The sequence below is a fragment of the Xiphias gladius genome, chromosome 3 (assembly GCF_016859285.1).
Source record: "Xiphias gladius isolate SHS-SW01 ecotype Sanya breed wild chromosome 3, ASM1685928v1, whole genome shotgun sequence".
Lineage (NCBI taxonomy): Eukaryota > Metazoa > Chordata > Actinopteri > Istiophoriformes > Xiphiidae > Xiphias > Xiphias gladius.
The window spans coordinates 2,453,287-2,473,098 of NC_053402.1; the positions used below are offsets into that span (position 1 = coordinate 2,453,287).

Below are 19,812 nucleotides of genomic sequence, written 5' to 3' on the forward strand. Positions count from 1 at the left end.
ATCACTCAGAACAACTTTGTATTGAGCGTAAGAGAGTCACCGGTTCCCCCCACTGTAGGGGTCAAGCATTCAGACCTGTATCATTCTCTTGGTGTACGCCACACATGCACTCATCCAGTTGTCGAGAATATGGTGAAGGATGACTCATCGGACCATATCACTTATTCCCACATCTCTCTAGACCAGTTCCTGTGGTTTTTGCACCACTGAACTCTAAGATGTGCATTCATCTTTGCAATGAGGGGTTTATGCACTGCAACTCTAATATATTATCCCTCTCCCTGTAATTGCTGACACAGTCTGATCACGTCCTGCTTTGACATTCTCAGCCACCTGAGGAAAAGTTGCTCCTCTCTTTTTCCTCACATATCGCACTAATGCACCAGCATCACAGTCATCAAATGTGCGCTGTCGGCCACAATTTCCGACACTATTTCCCGATGTCTTTCCCATTGATCTAAATGCAGATGTCACTTTATTCACTGTTCCTATTGGTTGAGCCGTCTGCGTGACTGAAGCTCCTGCCATCCTTGCCCAGACAATGAAACTTCTTTCAAAGTCACTTAAATCTTTTCCTCCTGGCATCTTGATGCACAGTCAGAATCGACTGGGCCTGCCCAGCATTTTTAAACATGCCACAGAACATGACTGGATGATAAATGCTTCATTGTACCATAGGGTGCACCTGTGTGAAAGCATCTGCACTGTCTTAAAATTAAATGAATGAATGTTGTAAGTAGGCTAAGTGATAATAAGACAGTGGTGTCAATATTTCAGTAGTATCCGTTCTGGATCTGTCGGGCACGCGCATCGCCCATCGGCATCGAGCGACATGCGCACGCTCGGGTCCTCCCCCTTTTCCCCGCGGTGCATTCCGGGAAAGCAATTGTACACTCGCCTAGGAAAAATGGCAGACGTACGGCCGCCACCCCTTCGGACCCTGGATGATTTCCTCCTGAGCTCGGCAAGGTTCGCCGTGCCCGATGTTCGCGACCTGGACCGCTGGAACAACCGCATCATTAACAACCTACTATACTACCAGAGCAATTATTTCTCGTCCGTGCTGGGCTTCGTGCTCCTAGTGGGGTAAGTTTCACCCTCCTGAAGTGCCTCCCCTCTCCCCCAGCGAACGTACTGGAAATCTGTAGTAAACACTGAAGTTCTGCGAGTCCTCCCTGTTTTGCTGCAGTACTTTCGGTGACTTTGCATTTCTGACAGCAGCGAGAGACAACTGTCTCCACCATGACCCAGACTCCGGTAACCTGCACAGTTTGGCAGATGAGAGAGCACTGGAGAAGTTTAGGTATCTGATGAAGATCAGAGTGAAATCTTTTCACTCAAGCCTCTCCTGCTCCCCGTGTAAATTGAAGAAGACTGCTGGTCTCCATCATCCATTGACATGGAAGGCAAGAGGGCTGTCATTCAGTTAAAGGGAATGCCACCTTTTCAAAAACTGACATCATTCCTATCTCTGCTATGTCCTTAAACTCAGATCTGAGGTAGTGGAGCCGTAGAAGATGCTGATTAAGACGCCACACCAAATAATATATATTTCCTATCACTGAGAGATTCTAACCAGAATTTAAACTCCAGTCTTCTGGATCTGTAGAGTCAGATATCTGGGTCTGTGTTCATCAAACCTGAATATTGCACTTAAGACTACTGTAAAGAGCCAACTTAAGAGCAAAGACGTTCTTTGCTGAATATGAAAAGTAAGACACAATTTCTTTACCTCGGTAGTTTGCTGGCAGAAGCAACAGTCAACGTCTGTTGCATGTATACAGATGCATCCCTTTAAAATAAGACTGGTTTTAGTCTGTATTTTTTCTCATTGTCAGCAAATTACATAGAAAGACCAAAGCTGTAAATTAAATCACTCCCTATTTATTCTGTAGTGTACTATATTTATTGCCATTTTCAATTGAGTGTCTGAATTCTCAAATTTATGCACTTAATGCTCTCAGAAATTCCCTCAGTGCCTTGAAGAAAGTAGTGTCCATAGTATATACACTACTTTCTACCATCAATCCCACGGTGCAATGTGTCGTATTTTGTAGATGCGAAAATAATGTTGGTGCGACACAAAATCTGACAGCTATTAAGCAAAATTATGATTCTTAATAGTCCAAAAATCACAATTTACTGCACACTATAGAGTCAGAGACTGAGTGTCTGATATATGGGGAGTAGTGAATGGGGAGGATTTTGGATACAGACCAAAACCAAAAGTGTGTTAGTCTATCTCAATGCTCCTGTGGTCTGTCTGTGACACTCAGTCCCGAGCCCATTGATTACTACTGAACACATACATCTTTAAAAACACCTCTCAAATATACAGTTTCATTTTTTAAATGGCCCAGCATTTTTCTAAAAAAGCCGGTCACGGTAGTTTGAACAAACATTATTCAAACAGAAGAAAATAGTACTTTTTTTGGGGAATGAGTGGTGGATTGAAGGACATTTGGTACTGTAGTGAGTATTTAGGGCAACGGGGCAGTGTATGTGGGATTGAGTCAAAAAAAGTAGATGTGCAGTCTGTTTGTGTTCATGTTAATGAAGGAACACATCGCCCAGTGCAACAGCATGACTGACTCATATTTTTTTAATAGTTTTTGGACAACGATGAGTTCTATGGCACAGAGGAATAAGATATATCTGACTTTAATATACACACACAATACTTGTTATTAGGAGACATTCAGTATTGGCTGGAGTATTTTCATGAAATTTGTTAACAATAAGGAAAATGTAGAATAAAAAAAGCCTTGGGGTCTGTTCCAATACCCATGCTTGTGCTCTTGAGCACTTAACTGTCATTCCCAAACAATACAAATAGGGCAGAACTTCCACATGTACCAATCTATTCTTCTTAATGAGACTGATAAAATGAATATCGCATAATCTGACACATAAATATTAGATGTATCCTTTTATCACTTGAAAAATGGGCCTCCAACATTTCATCAGACAGAAACCATCAATATAATATAATGTTATGTCTCTTATGTACAGTAGACCCAGGTTTTTCAAGATAACGCCATTCAATTGCTTTATTAATTGCACTTCTCCTCTCAGCTCCAGAAAGTCCATTCTTTACTGTCATCTGAATGTAACTGTAAAACTGTACGTTTGATGTGACTTATTTCTTTGAACAGCATCTCAGCTCAGTTAAGCCATGTACATTATTTGTGTTTACGGGAGGGATGGGATGCCCCTATTGATCATGTCTGTCCCAGTGAGCGCTGATAAAACTCTACATGCCTGCGGTCTTAATGGGCACACACACATACCTGAAAATACGTCACACAAGTAGCCGGTTGACTATTTGCTAATACAGAAAATGTGAGTATTGGGGCAGACCTTTTGTCATCTAAGGTGTTTCCACCACTTCCTGTGTGTTGGTAAATGTCTCTTTGCTCTCAGGTATTTCCAGCCCTTCCAGTTGTTTGTTGGGGCATTGGTGGTCACCTTGTTGTTCCTTGGCTTTGTCTGGGCTGCCGAGAACCGAGCTCCCATTCGCCGTTTCCGTAGAAACCACCCATCAGTCTGTGTGTTGGTCATTCTTTTGGCCAGTTACCTCTTCATATTGGTGCTGGGAGGCGTGGCTGTGTTCCTGTTCGGGATAGCCTTCCCTATACTGAGTAAGACAGGAACACACACGCACACACACACGCACACACACACACACACACACACACACACACACATGCACAAATATCAGCTTGTTCCACCATAGCATGAAATCAAGCTCACAGTCTTTCCTGAAGACACAAGTTTTTGGCACCAGCCCAGTTAGTAATTAAGACTGGGCTGCAGATTGTCGTCTCTAAACATGAATTTACTTTATACTGCCTATTTGTAGCCTTTGAACAATCTACATTATATTTTTACATTTGGTAGAGAGTCAGAATTTTCTGACTTCCCTCAACTGTTATTTAGTCATGCAGCTAGTTTTGGTATTATTTGCCCATGCTTTGCAAAGTCTATCTCTGAAATTTCTGCTGGCACTTTAACACCATGGAGCTGAATGGAATTGTGCATTGTGAGCAATATTTGAAAAGTGCTGCATTGACGTGAAATAAAAAAAGTCACCAGCCTTGAATGCGTTTTATGACAAGAAAAACTCAAGGACCCTGGGACAATTCAGCCCGGGCCTTCACTGACCCAAAAGACAAATGAGAAGCCAAGAGCACCGACCAATAGGACTTTAACTGGTGGCTTCATATATGGCTGTACACTTGGCTGGGCTCAGACAACCTTTGACAGCGTACACACTGCGAAGATGCAATCCAGCCTTGGGCCACAGTTACAGTTTTGTTCTGTCTGCATCAAAACGATGAATCACTTTTCATCACATTTCTGAGTGATAAAGTGTCAAAGTTTAGGAAACTTGTCCAATCGGTTTGTCAGACTAGTGTAGTTAAAATGATATGACAATCTGAATCTGGATATGAAATGTTTTATACTCAGTGGGGTGGTACCTTTTCAAATGGGGGAAAAGTTTACTTGTGATTCCCGTATTCGTCAGAACAGTTCTCCTGCGTACATTTCAGGATTTCGCTCTATCGTGTGACCTCTCTTCACCACAATTTCCTTGTCTTGTGCGGACATTTGACTCTCCTCATAGCCCTACACGTGTCGGCTAAGTAAGCCTAGTGCTGTAGCCTAACTGATGGATTGTGCAGATGAGGGTTGACCCAAATGCACAACAGATACATTGATCGAAAATTACTCATCAGTTGATTGCTATTGTGGTTTTTTTGTTTGTTTTATCACCCAGCCCTATGAGACTATATGCAACAGAAAGAAAAAAACAAACCATCCATCTGTCACTGATATTGATCATTCACACAATGACAGATTAGTTGTTAATATACCTAAATTTCTCATTTAATGGCGAGTTTAATTTACTTTTTATATGGTATCTAAATAAACTTGAATTTAAGTTTTATCCACACTCCATCTCTCGCTCTTTCTCTCCCTCCTCCCAATAATGTTGGTGGTTCTGACACACTAATCATGACAGGTGCAATGTCCAAAAAAAAAACACTAAAAGAGGAATCAGCTTACTATTAAAGTATAATTAAAAGAATGAACCTACTTTAAAAAAAAATTGTTTTATGGATTCATTTTTTATTTTAACAATTTATATTATAGTCCCTCTCCAGTAAAAAAAAATTGGTTGCACTTTTACTTCACCCGGAGTTTTGAGCCTTAATGTGCAGAATGATGGACTGTATATGTGCAGAGTTTGTTTTCACATTCATTGTCCGAAGGGGGAAATTTTTTTAGTGCTCAACTTCAATCTCTTGTTTACACAAGTGTGAGCTGGAAATTTGAAGCCTCCAGAGCACATACTCTGAGAAGGGACTTTTCAGTGAAGTAGAAGACATCTTGTGTCCAACACATTTGCAGATTCATATATTCTTGATTTTTGAATGAGGGGGAACAATTTGGAAAACCCACGTCATGCATAAAAAGCACTCTTTGGTCAGTCTGTGTTGACTTAAAAGAATGTATTTATTCTGGATCCAAGAAACAGACTCTACAAATGAGAGACATCATAGAATCTGCTTAACTACTACTTGCCCCACCAGCCTATTTTACCAAAACTGCAATTAAGACAAGGTCAAAGTCATCTTCTTCCCTGAATAGTAAAAACAGTTAACATTAAAACTATCTCAGACACTGAGACACTACAATCTTCGTGACTGCTTTGTCTGATGTCAAAGGTTACAGTGGCCCTTATGAGTATTACAAAGGCCTGGTCAGTAGTGATTCAGCACTTATCATATACATTTCAGTAACTTCTACCACAGTTCCCCCTTTTTTGATCATAACAGCAACATCAAACAAAGCTGCCTATCCCACAGATGGCTTAACAGTGGCCATGTTCAGAGGGCATTACCAGGTGGTAAAGATTAATGACAGATGTCGTAGGTCATACAGTAGGCACACATTAGGCCAAACATTTCACTCCAGTAGCGACGAGGAAGGAGTAAAAGACCCAGTGCATCTAGCTACTATAACGCTACGTGCAAGAAGGGGAAAGCCTTAGAATGTCGCAATGAGGAAAACTCAAAGTGCATCAAATGTCTAACAAAGTCACACAAACATAAACCAATTGACTCGGATGTGTAAATACAGTGAAGAAGCATGATTACGAGATCGTTTTAGTTAGGAAACATTCCATTAATCATTGGTTAGCTGACTCTGTAGCATAAATGAAAGAAATTATAAATACCTTAAACCGTTGTGGGATAACATTCACAGTCCCATACCCAAATACAAATATCTCAGTTGATCGTAATTTTTTATTTTCTTTTGGCACAATGAACTCATGTCGTAAATACCATAACCCAAAACCAATTTAGGAAGCATGAGATGTCACTCTGGTGTCTCTAGTCTCTTGGTGTTGTTATATGTGGGCATTGTTGTGCAAAACATTTACAACTTATATTAAACATATGACTAACAAATGTAATTGCTCACCACTGGTTAAGAGAGACACAATGGCACTATATTGATTACAATAGTCATCACACAAAGGAAATGATTAAAAGGAATCTAAGATCAACAAATAAATGTGGACTCTAGGCATAAATCCAAATACTATTTTGATTACTGGTTGGGAAATAACAACTAACTACAACTCCCGTATTTCCCTTTTCCCCAAAATAAACATGTAGCTTTATTTTCTACTTGACTCCCGTGTTCTCAATATTATGTCAGTGTTCACCCCTTTGGCACAGGGGAGGATAACAAAGAACAGTTTAGGCCTGAGTTGGACTGCAAAGAACCCTCTAATCTGCCCTTAAAACATCACACCCAGGTCTAACCTATAAGTCAAGTCTTGCATCAGTTCGTCCAAATCTTGTTGCACACAGAGCCCCTACTTGACAGCAACTGAGTCCCAACACAACTGTTTTCTCACAACCATCTGTGCGGAATTGGGCACCTGCAACATTATTAAGTGAGAGAATCGGTAAAAGAACACAAGGTTAAAAAGACTAAAATTGTAGTATCATAGAGAATGGGATAAGCACGACTCCTTTAGCAGCAATGTCCGCTTGCGTGTTACATTTGGAAACAGAGTCAGTACCACCTGTGTGGGCAGCACGTTTTACAATAGCCAACTGAGAAGGCAAGAGAATGGATTTTTATGCCAGTTGATGTCATGAAACTGCGGTGTTTCCACAGTGAACCAAATTAATGGGCTACACCAAATGAATGTCTCAAATCAGTATTAATAGAGGAAGACTGGCCCTCGTCCAAACTGCAGGCACTTGTCAGGCATACAACTCAGCTTGTTAAGCATGTGTTCCAGGAGGCAGAACATGCGCCTCCATAACACGTGTTTAAGTGGTGACAGCATAACCTGAAAGATATTGTGTATTGAGTCTCATTGCTGAACCATCACAAAAGAAAGTCAAATCTGAATTTTGGAAGGGAGTTTGTTTCTTGTAAATCAGGCCTAGGTGATGCAACCAACCTGTTCTCATTCCCAGATCGTCAAATACTGACGTTTTGTCAAACCCACTGGCGTCTCATACATGCACGCAAGTTACCCTTTGGTGTATTTATACGGACGCAGAGGGTTTTCCATTGTCTCCAATGCTCACCCGTTTGTGACGTTAGACACCTAGAGCAACTCTTCCAGCTGTCTTTTGACTCCAGTGTAAACTTGCCAGCGGCAATATTTGATGCTTTCAGCTTTGACATTCCCATTGGAGAGCCAAAGCAAGATGCAGATTATCTTCCCAAATAAGATATTCAGTGGGAGGACCCACTGTCCAGAAATATTTTTTCCGCACTATAAATTTCAAGATAAAGGTTTTCTATTGATGATATCTCCAATATTCTTAGACGGAAAAACATGGGAGTCTTTTTAATAATTTAAATATCTGATAGGTTTATGTGATGGCCATCAGTTTAAATCATTGAACTTTTTTTCTAAGAAATTGTGCTTTTGCCATCAGTTTTGGATAGTGGAAATCTTTGCAAAAGTGATGTCATCAGTGTTATCAGGGCAATGAACACCAAGGCGGCTTTTTGGCTGGACCGCAATAGCGGGGCCAGCCCAATAAATGTGAATGTCCGAGACTGACTGACTGAATGACTGACTGAGTGCGTGATAAAGTTACACCATTGGTCAGCTGAATGCCACGTGAGTTAGTGCTAGTTTTATACCATTGGTTGGCCGGCTGACTATTGGAGTTTCCCCACTGGTCGTTTCTCTTTCAAAATGAATAGGCACAAACAGTTTCTATTTTGTAATTAGGGGGCATTTACAGACAGTGTTGCCAACTTAGCACCTTTGTCACTAGATTTAGTGACTTTTCACACTCCTTTAGTGACTTTTCTTCACAAAAGATGCTAGCAACAAATCTAGCAACTCTTTGGACAAACCTTAGCTACTTTCCGTAGAAGAGATTCGCCAGTATTGCCCTGTTACCATGAAGTCGATCTTTCCATCCGCAGGCACACCTTTCTATGCATCTCATTCAATTGACTGCACAGCAGCTGATATAGACGTGAATGAACTTTAACTTTCTCTAGCAATTATTTTACAAAAATATAGCAGAAATCGCAGCACAGAATTTTTCTTTAACCTATGTGTATGATGATTTTGTCAGATGACACCATGGTTATAAAATCAGGTTTTTAGCCGAGCAAAGCAGCAGCTTGGAAGTGACTTCTGGTTAACATGTAGTCTTAATGGGCTGCTTTTAGGTCACTATTTCATACTTATTCTGTTGTCTGACAACAGAATCAGAAAAACGTGTAAATGAGAACAGCTTTATTGGGAATTCAGCTGTATTAAAATACTGTAGATGTGAGCACAGAGAGTAGAGGAGAAGCAAACAGATAAAGGGTGGTTCAGCCATATACTAGGTTTTAACCTAGTTTTGTTAAAGTTAATATTCACAACTGTGCCTATTGATCTCTGATATGTAATCAGTGTATTTACGTTAGTTTACACTGACACACCTGTTTTTATCTGCGCACAGTACATTCGCCATCTACACACCTGGACCAGTGGGCAGAAGCAGCCCCTGGGATTTTCAAAGTAAACCAACAGTGAATGTGCATTTTGCTGCAGGAGGCGCTGGTATCAGTCTGCTTGAAAACTTTTATGTGCTTGTTTACTACAACATTAACAACATGAATAATTTCGACAAGTTAATGTCATGATGTTTGCATAATTTTCCCCAGTTCGCTTGCCAAACAGCAGAATTTAGCCTGCTAACGTTGGATAATGTTAGCACGGTACTGTTAATATGTTACCGTATGGCTCAATTAGAGCCAACTGACAAAATCTGCCATTTTTAACACAGAACAGTATGAAGACAAGAAGTTATGGATCAAGCACAAAAGTATGAATAAACAAATGTGTTGACATGTAATTATCACTACTCTGGTATTTCTCTTCTCAAATGTCTATAATTACTGCAGTGTAAATGTGTATGAAGAGGGCAGCCAAAATAAATCATCTAATAAATAAAAAATGTCCTATGCCTCCGTTTGTCAGATCAATGGATAGATGCATAAACGAACCCACCTTTGAAGACTACTGTGGCCTACAGAGGCTATTGCTTAGTACTGAAAGCAGCTGTACAATGCAGTCCATACATAGTCGGGCAGTCAAATTTGATATTGTTTTTGCTCTGTAATCCAGCGCTTTGGACTTCAAACTAAACAGCGCCTGAGATTACATTGCTGACTCTGACCTTTAAGGGATTTTGATTGTGTTAATAAAGCTAAAGCAGCCAAGGAGTTTTTTACGACCCAGCAGTGGACTGTTGATGAGCGGCAAAGTCAACCACCTGACCTCTGAACACAGCACATCTTGGTCTGGCATCTTACTTGCATCTTAATGTAATTCTAGGAAACATGGCTACCCTTACATGAATAGATGTTACGAAAACTACCTCATTGGGAAATCATCAATAGTAAGTTAAAATCTGAGTTCCAAAGTCACAGTACATTCATAGTGAGGTCAGATTTTGTCCACGTAAACACAGTAACTGGCATTCAAAATTCCTTGTTTCATAAATGATAAATCATAATTTAAGTATTATCATCAAAGATGTTCTGTGTCACAACTACATGGAAAATACATCAAGAAAGATTTGAAGCAGTTGGACACTGTGGTACTGTGGTACAAAGGGGGTAAGGCAGTTACTCTGAACCCAGTTCATTGAAGCAATACAACCGGTTGTGGTTCTCAACACAGGCCAGTGGGTCTTGACTGACAGGGCTGTCAAAATGTTGACACTTGTTTCCATTGAAATAAAACACCCACATGATATGAAAGTATCACATCGGACACATTACACTGTGCAAACTTGTTTCAGCGTGTGAGTTGAGAATGAGTTGAATTGATATTTCATTGATGCAAAATACAATCTAAGTACTATGTGCTCTCTCCTGGAATTTAAAATAAACTACTGTGGGTTAGGGGTATTAGTTAACATGAGCTTGTAAAGTAAAGCCACCAGTACATCTAGCACAGTTCATGAGTTTAAATTTCAATTATGTTTTTACGTTGTTACCATAATGAGCTATTCATTTAATGTGGAAATACTGTTTCAGAGATTTATATGACAAACTGGTTTAATTGTTTAAGCAAACACAGGAAACAAAAGGGCAGTTGCCTCGTGTCTCCTCCTATTAATGCCATTTAGGGTAGGAGAGGCAAACGTGGGAAAAATTGAATGACAAAATGTAAGGTTTTTGTAACTCTAGGAGCCTGCTGTATTGATTCAGGTTTTCAATTCAGTGTGTTTATACAGTGCCAAATGATAACATACATTATCTCAAGGCACTTAACAGAGTAAGGTCAAGACCTTAGAACATTAAAGAAACCAACATTTCCACCCTGAGCAAGCACTTGGCGACAGTGGAGTGGAAAAACTCCCTCTTAACAAGAAGAAACCTCCGACAGAACCGGACTCAGGGTGGGCGCCCATCTGCCTCGACCGGTTGGGTTGAGAAGAGAGAAATGGGGGAGACAGGGGAGGGTGAGGGGGGGCAAGAAAGAGAAACCAGGAAAAGGCTGTATATACTGGTGTATATCATTCATGATACATCTCATAGTTTTTCATAATTTGTGATCTATAAGTTGGTTTTGCTTTCTACAATGTAACTAAATCTCTATTCCGAAATTGCCATCAAATTTCTGTGCAATTAAATGTGGGTTTGGGATTTCTGTGGTTTAACTGGGCTGGATTATGGCTGTTTTGCAGTGTCACTTAAACTAAATACTACTACTTTGCTCAGGAAGAATTGGGAGGTGATTGTCTACATGATTGTCAATTGTCACTTCATGGCATATGCAACACTCTAGCTCTAACCCCACAATGTAAGTATGCAGTGAGCATTCACATTTAATGTCACTGCAATAATGACAGTGCTACAGAGATACACTGTCATGCATGTCTCATCCAAAAAACACTAATTTCTGAAAAGTAAACTCTGTGAGTCCTTACATTCAAACCACAGCTGTAGATATACTTGTTTTTATAACAGACTTAAAGTATCTTTAATGAGAAGGGAAGGGATATTTCCAAAAGGGAAATATTGATGATGATTATTTTGTTAGCTGTAAAACAGGGGAAGGTCATGAAGAATTAACACACTGATGAGAGCAATATGGGCTACTGTACATAAACATCAACAAACTTTTCTAACCATCCAGCAGGTTGAATAGACTTATTTCACAAAAAAAGTCACAAAAGTCAGTGAACTCTGTTTTTAAATGAAAACAGTGGGTCTGTAAATGGTTTGCACACATGTCGCTTGTCATACTTTTATAATCACAGTGACATAAAATTGAAAGTAGAGCATTTCTGGATTGCTGCATTCTTACTGGTAGCAGTACTATCACTGGCAAATAGAAATGCTTTAGAACATTTCAACATTAAACGATAAATATTCATTTTTCAGTGACATAATTGAATGTAAAGACCCAGATCAATTTGTGTAATATAGTCAGTTAAGAAATGTGTAGACAGACACAGAAAGCAGTCATGTGTGTATCTGCGACACACGGCAGCAGAGCTGAGCGCCTCTCCCCATCCGCAGTGTTCTTCTGTGGTGTCTCTCGAACTCACTCCTCTGGTGCTCTGAAAACTGCAGTAGGACAGAAGGTTTTGTATCAAACAGATGTCTGGGTGAGACGATGACCTTAGTGTGAATCTGGGTAACTGACCCTGTACTGCATACGTGTCTCTTTAGAGGCCTTTAAGTTCTGAGTGCTGGTACATGTGGCCAGGCTGAGACAGGTGAACAAGGCATAAACCGGCTGTTATGTGGTGGTCCAAGTGAGCAGACCTGGAAAACGTATCGGCAAAAGTTCTTTGCTCATGGATATGGGCATTAATCATTATTACATAAATGTAATACTGTCTTAACACCATCTCATCTCTAGAATATAGGAATTGTAGAGCTATTTAGAAATCATACTGTAATTTTAGGGGACCGGGGGTGATTTGACAAATAAAGATCAATATTAATACAGTCATGGTGTTAAATATTTAGTGTAAAATCCTTGACTGGATGAAGTCTATGACATACAGTATACTGTAGACATACGCTATCTCAGTGATGGAACCTCTCTCTGGCTTCAGGTGTGAACCATCTACTTAGCTGGACTGAGGTCAGGTGGTTGAGTTTTCTGCTCAACAACAGTCCACTGCTGGGTCATAAAAACTCCTTGTTTGCTTTAGCTGAATGTTCAGAAATGAACAATGTGCTAAAATTGAGTAACTACTGTACATAAAAAAGGGTTCCTGTTATCATAACTGTCACAACCAAAGTCCCTCAAAGTTTAGAGTCAGTCTTTGATCTGAGGCTTTGTTTAATTTCAAGTCCATTGTGCAAGATTACAGAGATAAAAAAATAATTAAAAATGTGACTGTCCAAATATGTATGGACCGCATATTATAGCTACTTAAAATGCTAAGCAGTGTCACCCAGGTGCAGTCACAGGTAGCCTTGGTAGTCCATGGTAGTCATCAGAGTGGGTTTGTTTATGCAAAGATCCATGGAGGCCCCATACCTGACAACCAGAGGCGAAGGACATTTATTATATTTATTAGATGATGTATTTAGGCTGAAATCTGAGAAGAGAAATACCAGAGTGGAGATAATTACATGTCAACACATTTGTTTATTCACACTTTAACACTTGTTCCATAACTTCTTGTCTCCATATTGTACTGTGATTAAAAACAGCGGATTTAGTCGGTTGGCTGTAACTGAGCCATACGGTAACATAGCTGCAATGTGCTAAAGTTAGCTAACAGCAGGGCAAGTTCTGCTTTTTTGCAAGCGAACTGGTGAAAATCATTCTCACAACAAGAAACAATATTTGTTTGTCATGCTAATGTTTTAGTAAACAAATGCATAAAAGTTTAACTTACTTAAAATATGTCTCCAAGGAGACTGGTAGTGGCAGCTCTTGCAGCAAAACACACATTCACGGTTCATTTATTTGAAAATCCCAGGTGCTGCCTCCAATCTGAAGCGTAGGTTTGTAGATGGCAAATGCACTGTACACGCAAAAATTGTGAAGGCTACAAATTTTTCAGTTCAGTCCCTTGAACAGGATAAGCTTTCAGTGTGGCAGCATGAAGGACAGAGACGACTGCACTATAGCTGTGAATCTGATGCTGGTAAGAAGTGGTCATACCTAAGAAAGCCCATTTCTGCCTTTGTGTGAGGAGACATTTTCCCAAATGTACCCATAGTAGGTACCCTCCAGCTGACAACATTGATTTCTGTGTTTAGCAACAATGAAAGTGGGTGTTTTCGTCAAATGGTTTATGCTGTTCAAGTTAAGTCTGAAGAGTCTAAAGCAATCATAACTATCAGCTAGTCAGAGCTACATAATGAATGTAAGCAACCCAGTGGGGATGTTAGGCTCTGTGTGTGTTTGTGACCTGATTGGACGAAGGTCGCATGTAAGACGGCTTCTGTCACGCCGCTCCTTCACCTGTAAACTGAGCCTTTTTTTTTTTGTTTTTTTTTTTTTTGGTTGGTTGGAAAAAAACAATGCAGTACATCTGGTGTGTAGCCAGTTTTAAAAATCTGTAGCTGTATTCAATTGATGGGGTGCAATTTCATATCATATCAGTGAGCTCTCCTGAGGACATGGTTTCAGTACTGCATGTGGCCCCTCTGGCAGTAAATCAGCACGGTTTAAAGGTTAGGGTTAGGGAATTTGGCTGTTGTCAATCTGAAACCACACACAGTTTATTCCTCCACAAATGAACTGTTGTGTTCGTGTTTCTGTGCTTGGGTGAGGCTGTGAGTCAGCCCAAAAATGTATGAAAGCAGAGGCTTGTTTTTCAATCTGGCCTGGATAGTTTGTCTTTATCAGCTCTATTTTGGAACTTCTAATTTGTAGGGCATTTGCAAATAGCAGGACAGTTCCAGCACTAGTCTTTGCACTTACTTTCTCAATTTTTAAGCTCAATGCTTCATCCTGGTTTTGTCTTTCTTTTTAAGACCTTTCCTCAGCAGAATGAATGCACATTATGGCTGGAGGATATATTTCAAATCTATTGCAATATTTATATGGATATTTTTCTATTAATGCAGTAAACTGTGTTTCATTGTTATGCATGGAACTAGAACCTTCTTAAACAAAATCTCCTTTTTTTTTTTTTTACATTTTGGTAGCTTTTCAATAAAAGCTTTTTGTTATAGTTTTTAATATCAGTTTCTTGAATCTGTAATTATTTAGAGAAATATGTAAAAGAATAAGGCGATATGACATCCAATATTATTCAGATGATCAAAATAAATGGAAAATCTGGTAAAATTATTATTGTTTAAATTTAATATAAATATATTACCACCAATGAAATAACACCAAAAGTGTCAACCAGATGACAAATACTATGCAAGCATAAAAAACATAAGGCACAAATGGTAAATCCATGCTAGATTGGTGAGACTATGTACAGGTTTGTGAGTGTGTGAGTGTGAGGGAGAGAAGCAGCAAGCACATATCCACAGGAGGGAATGAGAGCAAGTTGGTGAGAACGAGCAAGGCAAAGGATTATGGGCATGAAGCGGGAGACTTGGCAGATCCCAAGTCTGTCCAACTTGGCCTCTAAGCAAATCTTTCTATACTAACTTGCTACTAACAGTAAGAAGTGTGGATGTGTGCGCCACGTTAGTCAAGAAGGAACAAGAGAGAGCATGATAGATCTATCCGAGTTGAAACAAAATTTTTCAATGAGCTAATAGTCTCGGTCAAATACAAGACTAAAACAAAAAATAAGTTGAGTTAAAACCTACTGAGCATCCAGCATTAATATGCAATCATTTAGCTTCTATTAACACACAGTCTTGTAGTTTAGTGCTGTGGAAATGTACATTATGCTGAATTTATCAAGTCGGCAGGTAAACATGGAGGAATTGTTGCGTTTTTATCAAGAGCAAATTAAAACTGGAGCAAATTTTTGATCAAATATATTTTTAAACAGGAAAAGTTTGAAATAAGGTCCTGTCAGTAATATAGTTATGTTGCAAGTAAAGGCCTGGTTCACTCTGCAGCTGAGATGAATATGAAGCCCCAGAATTTATGGTAATTTGAGTTAACTGTGTAATCGCTACTGAAAATCAACTCATTTATAGTTTAAAAAGGGTCAGCTCAGTTCACCTTAACTAGCTAACTTGAGATCATTTTATCCCTTCATCCCTCTGTCTGTGCCGCTCCTTCACAGTGGTTCTGGTCCATGCGTCGGTGAGACTGCGTAGCCTGAAGAACAAGCTGGAGAATAAACTGGAAAGCATCGGTTTGAAGAGGACACCCATGGGACTCCTGTTAGAGGCCCTGGGGCAGGAACAGGAAGCTGGATCCTAGAGGGGAAGAAGAGGAGGAGAAGGTGTGCAAGAGTATAGGATAGGTTGGTTCTAATCACAGGGAAGTAAAGAGAGATACGGAGGGGAAGAAGTGGGTGGGAAATAGGAAGAGGAGAGGAAAAACATAGGAGAAGGAGAGAATTACTGCCATATGAAGAAAAAACAGAAAGAACAAAAGAGTCATGGAACAACAGGGGTGGTTTGGTTTATTAAAAAGAACCAATCATAAGTCAGCAGTGAAGGATGAGACCTATTCTGCGGTCCAATAGGAAAAGGACAGAAATCGTCATAAAAATGTTTAAATCATCCCTGATTGTTTCTTGCCAAACCTTGCACTTTAAGCATACTTCGTTTTGTTTCATTTATTTTGACATACCTTTCTGTCTTTGTACTACATTTGTGTGCAGTATTGTAGGCATGGTGTGGAACGTATTCTGCTTTCTGTTGAGCACAGTGACATTGAGGCTTGATATGATATATTACCATATGTCAACCAGTTATGACCAGTGTTTTATTTGAATAATTGTTAGCTGCCTGAGAAAGTAAAATGATCAAGTAATTCAAAAAGTCACAAGAAAGTTTGATGAATGTTCACAATTTTATGTTGCAGAAATAGGTTTTTTTCTGATTTGCTACCCTTTTGGGGTCCCATACCCCAGGTTGGGAACCACGGTGACAGATAATAAAAACTTCTGCACCTGGGTTTATAATATGTGAGAAAAAATTCCAACATTTCAAAAATAGTCATAATTTTATCCAAAAATGTAACGGTTTGAGAATAAAGTTGTTATTTTACAAGAAAAAGACGTAATATTATAAGAATAAAGCCATCAGCTTGGTTAGTATCATACCAGCAGAGAATTACACAGCACAATACAGCAGTGTTCTGGCTTAGACAGGCATGAAGTCCATTGGATCGAATCATTTTCCAATGCCAAAGGTTGTGTTTTGATCTCTGCGCTCTTTTGCTCAGCTGTCTGGAGGAAACCAAGACTCCACTGTTGTCCAGGTGATGCTTCAAAACATGTTATAAACTTGTACATCATGTAATGGGTTTCATTTCAAAATTCATGAGAATAATTTGCTTATTGGTTAAAGAAAACAATGTAAGTTGAGGCCATCCACGTGACTCAAATGACATGTTAAAGCTGACTGCCCCGTTTACCGCAACGGAGGATTAAAATCTGCTATCTGTTAAAGTTTCTTGTGAAGTTACAGCTGTATATGAAAAAATTATGACTTTTCTTTTAGTAGCATTAGAACTAATGACTTTTTTCTTGTGAAAACGCAGCTTTAGTTTTGCAATTACTCATTTTTCTTGTAAAATCATGATTATTCTAAAAATGTAACTTGATTCTCATAACATTATGACTATTTCCTCAAAATATTTGGACTTTATACTTGAAATCTCAAGAAATTTTTTCCTCACCATCCATAGAGTCTCAGTACAAACTTCATATGCACAAAAAAGGAAGACCAAAGTGTTGTAATGCTAATAGGCTTTGTCAGTCTTTTCGGTGTTTCAGTCTTTCAGCATTCTCTCTTTATAGCGTATGTAAAGAAAGAAAATATTATTCATGAGGAACAACAGAGCAACGTGCAAGTAAATATGTCTATACTCTAAATACAGAACAATACAAGACAACAGATACAACAAAAGTACCTACCAAGGTATCCAACAGGTCCATTATGGCTACAGAACACTGCTAATGTAGTGGAAATGTCGAGCACATATACTGTAAGATTTAAGCTCGTATATGTTCTAGCTATTTCCCCGCAATGTCTTAATTTGGAGAGGATCAATCTCATTTTTACCAGTGTTTAGTCTTTTCATCAAAGAACTTAATCCATCCTCTTGAATTGTTTGTCCTGTTGGTGAAGCTGTCTTCGTGATTTCCAGTTGTTGTCACTAAAACCTCCCATCATACAGCAAGAAGCATTAGAAAGAAGTGATATGATCTCACCCCACTGGAAGACTCTTCATTTGATTTGACTTGATAAGATGGACATTTTTAGCAGAGCAGATGGAGGTGATACGGTGTCGGTGAGATTGGAGTAACTAGACCTGCATTTACTGACTTCAAATGAATTCCTGTTTCATTCAGTGTTTACATTAGTTTGTGTTGGATTGAAAAGTGACTTAAATGCTTAAATAAGCTTCAGTTCAGGGAAATCAGAGGTTTTATATGAAGAGCCAGTTCAGAACAAATCTCATCAGCTCCTTCAGTCTGCGGCTCTCTGTTGAGCATCAAAGAGTTGATGCAGGATCTATGGGAGAAGAAGGAAAAATGAAGGAATCAGAGAGGAACTAGTGCAGATCTTCTGTCTTAAACCTAATCCTTTTAGTAAACACATTTCTCTGCCTGTATTTGTCCAGAGGAAAAGGCTTCACCCACAGAGCTGCATATTACCGTCCTTCTCTGCGAGTCCGTGGGAACTGCCAAGTCTTCCAGTGCTAGCAACTGGGAGAAGCTCCCGTGTATCATATGAATCATTATGAATTGACCCTTAATTCCTTTTCTAACTTCAATCCTTGTTACCACAAAATGCCACTAACCAATAAAGTTAGTTTGTTGTTGTGCCGATTAATATTCAGCAGTGTTCTCATCTAATGTTATTTTTTTCATGACAGTTGCTTGAATTACAGACACGTGTAAACTAGTCCTAAACTGACCGACACCACTTGTGTCAAGCTGGTGATGGTCTAAGAGTTATGGGAATGGTGTTCTTTAAAGCTCAGTAAAACAGAAATATTCATGTTGTTATATCATTTTTTTTAAAAATGCCATCCTTATTTAGACATGTGGACTGAACCAGATGACATACTGTTGTTACTGCTGTTATGTTGTAGAGTTGCAATTTGTAGTAATTTCCATTATTATAAATGTCAGTTTGATTTTGAATGACTTTTTCCTACTTCCAAAGAAGAGCCCTGAAATTCTGGTTTCAAAAGTAATGACATTCCTGTAGTCTCAATTTTGACTGTTTGTTGAAATGCAGAGAAATGTGGAATTGCAAACCCAAAATTACTATCATTCAAAAATATGACATAGAGCTACACTGTGATTTGTATCTAAATCGTCAGCTTGTGCCTGAGATTTAAATTCCTCCACAAACCTTAACACATCAGACTGCTTCAGACATTGTTTACAGGTTGTCCAGTATTGTAATATACAGTAAATGCTGGCTCCCCTGCTTTGAAGACCTGATTTAGGACTGCTGTTCTTTGAAGAAAGATAAATAAAAGACACTCCTGTATTGTTCTTATGAACTAAAAGAATTCTGAAAACATTAAGGTTTTTTAATGCTGATGTTAGCAGTGTTATAGCAGATAATTTTGTACTGTAAAAACTGACTGTGCTCCATGCAGTGAAGGTATTTGACAAACTGAGAGCTATTTTATTGAATGTTAGCTGCCTGTTGTGGGTTGGGATATTGTCAACTTCTGTGGGTGGTAACTAAAGCCTCTGCATCTGCATCCATTAGTGGTTTGACTTGCATTACAACACACAAGTCAGGAAAAACTCTGAGCAGAGAGACGTGTCTTGTGGTATACTCTGTAACTCATAAACATTTGCTGAAATACTAGAATGTAAACACAGAGGAAACATTTCCGCATGACTGTGCTGATTTATCTCATTCTACAGTTCAAGATTATTAATATCGAGTGTTGCCTTCCATTCAGCAAAATGTTTGACTTTTAATTCACCAACGTTGTGTCTTTGACCATTTGCCGAAAGCTGGTAATTAAATTTGTTTCAAGCATTTTTTCTAAATAAAAAAAGATTGCTGTACTTCAGTGTATATGATCTATCTGTCAATCAATCATTTATCTATCTATCTATCTATCTGTCTATCTATGTATCTGTCTGTCTGTAATGCATGAACTACACATTTACTCAAACTTGAGTCTGTTTTTACCTTGAAAATATA

The 19,812-nt window shown here is 39.1% G+C and overlaps 1 protein-coding gene across 5 annotated transcripts in view; it reads left to right on the plus strand.

Annotated features, from left to right (window-relative positions):
• Positions 1 to 887: 887 nt before the first annotated feature.
• The window catches only part of praf2 (PRA1 domain family, member 2), a 35,146-nt gene continuing 16,221 nt past the window's right edge, over positions 888 to 19,812 (plus strand). Inside the window, exons 1-4 of one of the 5 annotated variants that reach the window (XM_040155872.1) lie at positions 888 to 1,086; positions 3,424 to 3,641; positions 15,741 to 15,902; positions 18,257 to 18,652. In XM_040155872.1, coding sequence (XP_040011806.1) covers positions 908 to 1,086; positions 3,424 to 3,641; positions 15,741 to 15,880 — 537 coding nt within the window. In that variant the 5' untranslated portion in view covers positions 888 to 907 and the 3' untranslated portion in view covers positions 15,881 to 15,902; positions 18,257 to 18,652. The other 4 variants (XR_005709567.1, XM_040155863.1, XM_040155891.1 and 1 more) reach the window with 4 other exon arrangements.